Source organism: Pinus tabuliformis, chromosome 5_2, assembly GCF_031772625.1.
Source record: "Pinus tabuliformis cultivar Carrire ecotype Pingquan chromosome 5_2, CPIR1, whole genome shotgun sequence".
Lineage (NCBI taxonomy): Eukaryota > Viridiplantae > Streptophyta > Pinopsida > Pinales > Pinaceae > Pinus > Pinus tabuliformis.
Window position 1 is genome coordinate 772,082,155 of NC_142306.1, and position 7,096 is coordinate 772,089,250.

General features: G+C 37.1%; 1 protein-coding gene across 1 annotated transcript; it reads right to left on the reverse strand.

Moving 5' to 3' along the window:
* Positions 1–546: 546 nt before the first annotated feature.
* Positions 547–1,557, reverse strand: LOC149161557 (uncharacterized). The gene has a single exon (XM_089434914.1). It carries the CDS (start codon positions 1,468–1,470, stop codon positions 547–549), a length of 924 nt encoding a protein of 307 aa, XP_089291040.1. The 5' UTR covers positions 1,471–1,557.
* Positions 1,558–7,096: the final 5,539 nt, after the last annotated feature.

Here is a 7,096-nt window from a genome sequence, read left to right on the forward strand (position 1 = left end):
TTTGAGAGTGGTAATGTGTAATGAGAGAGAAGCATGAGGCTTCAGCCTTTTTCTGCCAATATTGTGTCTCTGCGTTTTTATGTGTGATTTATATATTTCTATGAGTTAATTTCTCTTTTCAATATGTGGTATCGGAGCCTGGTTTAGGCTTCATGCTGCCCCATTCGTATTCAGCATTGTGTAAGGTTGTATTGAACCCGTCGGTGATCCCATGCCATGGGAATTATGTGAGGGAGGCACATAATTCAATAGAAATTATTGCGCATAGAAGGAGCGTTGTCACTCCGGGAAAGAAGTCTGTTGAGGCCAAGAGAAAGCCATTGCGTGCACCTGAGAATTGGCTCATGGGTGCGAAGGAGAATTAATTCTGATTGTTTATCTGCAAAATTTATTTTGCATGGAGCGAGACCTTCAGTAGATAAAATGCACCCAGCCAAAGTAATTTTATTGCAGCGTGGAACTATGACGAACAAGTTGAAGCAACTTGCGTGGAAGAATCTGTGAGAAGCCTCTGGTGAATCTGTGGTGATGTGATTGTACACTACATCATAAAAGTGTTCGCCTTTGGAGCGATAGCAGCAGTGCCTCCATATGCATGCGATAGCAAAAATCCAACGATACGATGTTATATTTTTTGTGATTCTTCAAAACCCATAACTGTGCAAGTGTGAGAGAAAACTGACAGCATGGAACTAGTTGTGTCGAAGAATCCATCAAGCCCTGCTCTCCAGCGTTGAGCCTCCAAAATTGAGAGATGTTGAATTGACAGAGTTTGTTAAGTCTCTGGTTTTTTAGGATGTCTCTGATATTTTTATAAATGCTTGTCTCTGCTATTTTAATGCGCTTGGCACTATTCTTGGCTGCATGTCTTCTGTTCCACATATTATTAAGGAGGTTGCTTGAGTTCTGATCTGATGGGGTTGTGAAATTTCCAAAGTGAAGGTACCCGTATTTTCGTGTGTAATCTCCATTTGATTCCAGAGAAAGTTCATCATTAGGTCCATCTCCATATCTCTGCCAATTCCAGAGGCCAGTATGAGCCCAATAACGAGGAACTGTAACATATCCGATGTGCAAAGAAGAGTTGGCGTTCCCTGCAATTCCGTAGTGGATGACTCCTTTCACTTTGAAGAAACTCAGCAGTAACTGAGTTGTTAGTCCTGAATTCAGCATTGCCAATCCTGACATGACAATGATGACTCTGTGCTTATCAACACTTCCTATATGAAATCTTCTCCCAGCAATATCCAGAGTCTTGGAGACATTGAAAGAAGAAGATTGCAGAAGAGGATCCATCTCGAAAGCGTTCGGAACAACGATGCCGAGATATGGGCCATGGCAATTGATCTTGTGAATGATTCTCTGAAGCTTTCGCGATGCAATTAGGGCATCCACTGATGATAAATCGACCATTAATAATACTATGATTAGCGCCCATATACAGTGGACTGCAGTGATAATCTTCATCATGTTTTCAAAGCCGAACTCCAGTCCCTCTTCTGCTTGAGTCCGAAGCCTGTAGAATATTCAAATCTGTAGTGGAGAGATCACGGAACTTAGGACTCTAGAGACTTACTGAACTTGATCAAAAAATGCTACGGAAAGTACATAGCCCGAGGATAGTGGTGTTTGGCGTGAGGACAAAACACATTTTGAAGTAAATGAGAAAAGGTACGTGTAAAGCTTGGAATTACATGGATAAATGTAAAGTTTAAACAAATACAATCGTAATTCACTTTTGATAAAGTGACCTTAAAACCATTAAAGCGTTTTATGGAACTTTAAAAAGGAGTATATTTTGTAATGAAGCGTGGTAATTTTTAATATATGATGAGAGATAGTAAGTGGAATGTGAGAGAATGAGTGGGGTGAGAATGAAGTTTAACCCTTAATGTTTCATGAACTTTAATGGGTTAGAGTTAGTGGAGAATAATATTTGGGACGAACAGAACTAATGGTGAATATGATGAGAGATGAGAAAGGTTGCTTTAATTTTTGAAATCTTTGGAGTGATAAATTGTTTCAGTGGAAGGCTCATTGATGTAGAAGGTTGAGTCAGTTTTTGAAAGCATTTGCTTCCAAAATTTGCGAGTGTCAGATTTACATTGTTTGAGAAAGCTTCAATTGCAATGTTGTGAAGCTGAGCAATTATGTTCTCCAAAGTTTAATAAAGACATAACTTTTTGTGGTGATTGTGTCCTAGATCCGCCCGAAATTGAATAAGGGGATCTTAGGTACACGAAGAGTGTGTTGATGATGGTGCATGCTTCATGTTTTTTTTTGCTTATGATTTGTGTCTAGTTTTGACACATAAATGATCCCATTTAACACACATAAAGTTCAATGCAAGCAAGCACAACACTTGTAACAGAATAGTTGCAAGGAAGGATAATTTAGCTCAACACATGCATTTGTGTCACTACAACAAATAATCAAAGTTCTCAACATCAGCATTCTACCTCAACAAACAAATTCACTCAAATACAATCAAGTTCATGAATCTCCAAACTTCAGCATTTCAAAGCAAAGTCTACATCACTACAATCAAGTTAATGAATGTGTAAACTTCAACGTTTCAGCGCACAGTATACATCAGCATTGTTGAACTTGTAATCAAACTCAAATCACATTGAATTGTAAGGGTGCATTCTCGGTTGAAACCGACACCCACGTCTTGAATTGAGTCATTGTAGTGAATCATTGAAATCATTGTAAGCTTTTTGGGTGCATTTTCAACAGTGTTTGACACCCTTCCTTTAAAAGCACAATCAAGTGAGTCCATGAGTTTTAACTCCTTGAAACAACCATCACAGCAACCACAACAAGTTTAACTCTAACACCAATCAAGCAAGTTGAGATCAACAAATCAAGCGAGCGTGCCAGTCAAGTCCCATAGCAAGCGAGCCTGTCATTCAAGTAAAGTGAAACAGTTCAAAGCACGACATCTACGACAAGAGAGCCTGACTTCAAGTGAGAAAGTTTAGATGGCGCAGCATATTCAGTTGTTAAACATTCTTCACAGTTTGATCATCTCCAGTGATGAAGACATGGTGCACGTCAGCAAAGAAACTCTTGCTGATCTTTCACGGCATCTACAACAAACACATGAAACCATTGAGTTTCTTCAACTAGAATCACAACTACAAAGAGATGAGCTGCAACAGAAGAGTGCTTCTTCCAAGTCATTCAACCATGCAAATGAAGATAAAGATGTTGATTCCAAATCACTCATCCAAACAACTTCAAGTGTCGAAGTTGTTCATGATCAAATTCAAATTTCTTCCAAACCCATCATCAAGCCCTGGGAAGAGATTAAAAATAACAAGAATCGACGAGGCTTAGGATATGTCGCTGATGACACCAACTTACATATCCCAGATTATTCCAAGCCAATTAAGTTTGTGAGTGTAGGATTTCTTGAACAACTCACCTCAGCAGGTTCTGAGAAAGTAGTAGTCAACCTGAATTGCACGCAACCTGAAGTTCATGTTCAACCAAAATGCTCTCATTGTCAAAGAGTTGGTGATATGGAAGATCAATGTTTTGATCTCCATCCGTGTTGCCATTGTGGCAAGCACAATCATTCCTCAGAAAAATGTCGCAACCAACAAAAATCAGGCAGATTGAAGATACATTATGAATGGATCGATCCTTCGGAATGGTCATCCACAGTCAAATGGTTGTCTCAGTTCTACAACCGACGACAATCATACATAGTGCAGCCAGCAGTGAACAGATGATGGTACTCTCATGCAGTTGAATGAGGGAGTACAACAGTGAAACTTTCCTACACGAGAAGGGGGGGAGTTAAAATATATTTTGGAGAAGAATGTCGCTCCTTTCAGCTGACAAAGGGGGGAAATGTCAATGAAATTGACAAGTGGTTGTCAGACTGAAATTCTCGACAACATCAGCGAAGTAGCCAGTGGGCATCTTCATCAGCCAGTGGGCATTTGTCATCAGCAGTGAGCATCATCAAATTCGCCAGTGGGCGATCGACATCCAAAGCAGCAGTGAGCAGCTTTCATCATAGCAAAAGCAACATTGAGTTGTTTTTCGACATCTTCAGCCAGTGGGCAATCATCATCAAATTGTGTAAGTGGACACCGGGTGCTGTTTTCAAGAAAAGGACAGTTGGATCCTTTTGCGGCTTGGCACATGATGGATTTGTCAAGCGTCCTTCAGAGATGAATCAAGCATGCAGCTGATTCATCTTCTCTTCAGATTTGAGTTTTTTCCAGCATCCAGTTTTGGCGGTTTTTTCAGGCAATGTTTTTGAGGATCAACATGAGAACTTGGAAGATGGTTCTCGTTTTTGGATTTATCATTGAGGGGGGGAATGTTAGACTCTCTCATAAAACAATAATAAATCCAAAAATAAATAAATTAATTAAATATTCCAAGTTAGGAATTTGTGCCTAACTCTTGGGTTGTTCCTCTAAGATAGGAGTTAGTTTAGGTAACTCCTATATTGGTGTGTCTGGTGAGAAATTATCTCATCCAAAGGAGAAATTATCTCAACCAAAGGTGTCTAAGATAGCACGCACTATCTTGAGAACACTGTCTCTCATCTATTTATTTGTAACACTATATTCAATTATTTTGAGAGTGGTAATGTGTAATGAGAGAGAAGCATGAGGCTTCAGCCTTTTTCCTCCAATATTGTGTCTCTGGGTTTTTATGTGTGATTTATATATTTCTATGAGTTAATTTCTGTTTTCAATAGAAGTGTTGTTCCTTTAAAAAGGAACAACAAAAACGTAAAAGTGTAGAAGTGTTGTTCCTTTTTAAAGGAACAACAAAATGGACAATAATAAACTACAAGCACGCAAAGAATGAATTGGCTATTCACTGTATTGATGCTGAGGATGGGTTACAATTTGAATGAAGCAACACCTGAAATACAAAATATAAGAGAAATCAGAAAAGAAACAACATTTTATTTAAAAATAATATGTAAGTAAATAAATTAAGTTACAACAACTATGATGTTATATAAAAAAATGATCTATTTGAAAAATATTTTGGCAGTAGTGACAAGACATGAATCTTCAAATGGAAATCAATTCCTCATTTTTCTATTATGAATCCATTAGGTAATGAGTTGGATGAAAAACGAGTGTCTACCTACAATAAAACATTAAATCATGGAAAAGGAGAGGTGATCGGGCTCCCCTAATCCAAGAATTATGAAAAAATAAAACAAGTAGTTACTCTGTATAACAAATCCATTGAGAAAATAACAAAGTAAAATTTATTTGTCACTTGCGGGAGAGCAATGGCCAATCATGCTAACCTGCAATGTTTTAATCACAACTTCTTTATTTTCGTCCAAATTGAGTGATTCCAAAGCCAGATGAGAGCTAATTCAAGGGTATATCTCCAATACAAATAGTTTTTAAAAAGTCAATGATATGATATGTCAATTTTAGTTAGAACAACCTGCACAACAGAGTCATTTTCGATTACCCCACTTAGAACAACAATGAATGTTTTAAGCATAGATTCTTCGTTTCATGTTGGATTCAAATGATTCAAATTGGAAATAAAATTAGATTCATTTATTTATCTCCAATAGAAATACTTTTTGAAGACAAGAAGAATTGATAGGTCAAATACTGTAAGAAATAGCTGGAAAGATAGAGTTTTAAGGGTGATGATTTACAATAGACAGTCAGTGTTTTAATCATAACTTCCCCATACGATATTGAAAGTGATTGATTCCAATTTCCTTGTAGCTGGGTATCGATCTGTAACTGGAAGGAATGTTGCGGGCTCTAAGCGAAGGGATGTTGCTTCTGGGTCTACTAATCTACTTATGGCACTAGTGCATAAACTGACTCTGTTCCCGGTGCATCTATATCTGCCTCTCCTCCCTCGTTTGTTGTGGTGCTGAGCTACATGGGCCTAGAGCTATATTAGCGAATCCTCATTCACTTTCATGTCTAATGGACCAGACATAGAACCCATAGAACCATAGTGCATCATATAAATCCATATTGAGTGAATCAATCAAGAATCAATCAAGAGTGAAGAGATACCCATACAGATCCATACAGAACCATACATGTGTGCTATGCCACTACGATGGTAAGTGCGTATTGCTGCTATGCTTTACCATGTCTTGCCGCTATGCTTTGCTCTTAAGTGCATATTTATAGAAAAGATCCATAGCTAGAGAGTGTTCATTCATTTAAACCTCCAAAAACCGACTGTCCCAACTCTATTCCTGAGCTGCCCGCTAGACACCCAGTCAATGTTTTTGTTCTAACTTTTTTGTTTCAAATCCAAATTGAGTGATTGAAATTGGGTTGGAAAGAAAACATAAATGGCTATTTAGGATAGAAATAGTTTTTAAAAATATTCTGTTCTGGTCCCTCAAAACATGATTGTCCCGACTGTGCTTTCAGAAATTTTATCAAGTCCGCAAGCCAAAAAAATATGATATTCAAGCATTTTTTTCAAATTGGTGATAAAAATGAAAATGAGTGTTTGTAGAACTATTATTTCCATTATAATTCATCTATATACACAAATGAATTAAAAAATTTATCACCGATGTTGATTTCCATAGCATGTTGCAACAAAAAACAACTAGTTTTACATAAAAACAAAATGTATTTATTTATGTCATTATTTATTTATTTTCTACACTAACCTATTTTAATTTGAAAAATGAATATGACTACGTATAGGAGTACTTCCAATGGAACCATTTTCGAAATAGGGCTTCATGTATGCACATACCCAAATTTGAAAAATGCATATTAATAAATATTAGGGTATGAGAAGCCAACTTCCCTTGAAAAAATGCTGTCAGAAATTGTTGAAGTATGGAGTGATGCTGCAAACAAGTAATGGAGTGAAACCAATCTTAAATATATTCTCTACTTTCTTGATTTCCCATAGCCATCATACCATGAAGTTCTTGAGATTTTAAAATGACTTGTCGATGCATACTAAAAGAAACCTCATTTTTTCCCATAACTTCTACAATTTTTGAATTTGAAACATTCTGAATCTCATTGTAAGTTTTCTCTAATGACACATGTGAGATAGAATATGTGGGAAGGGTAGGTAATTTTTGTAGTTCAAC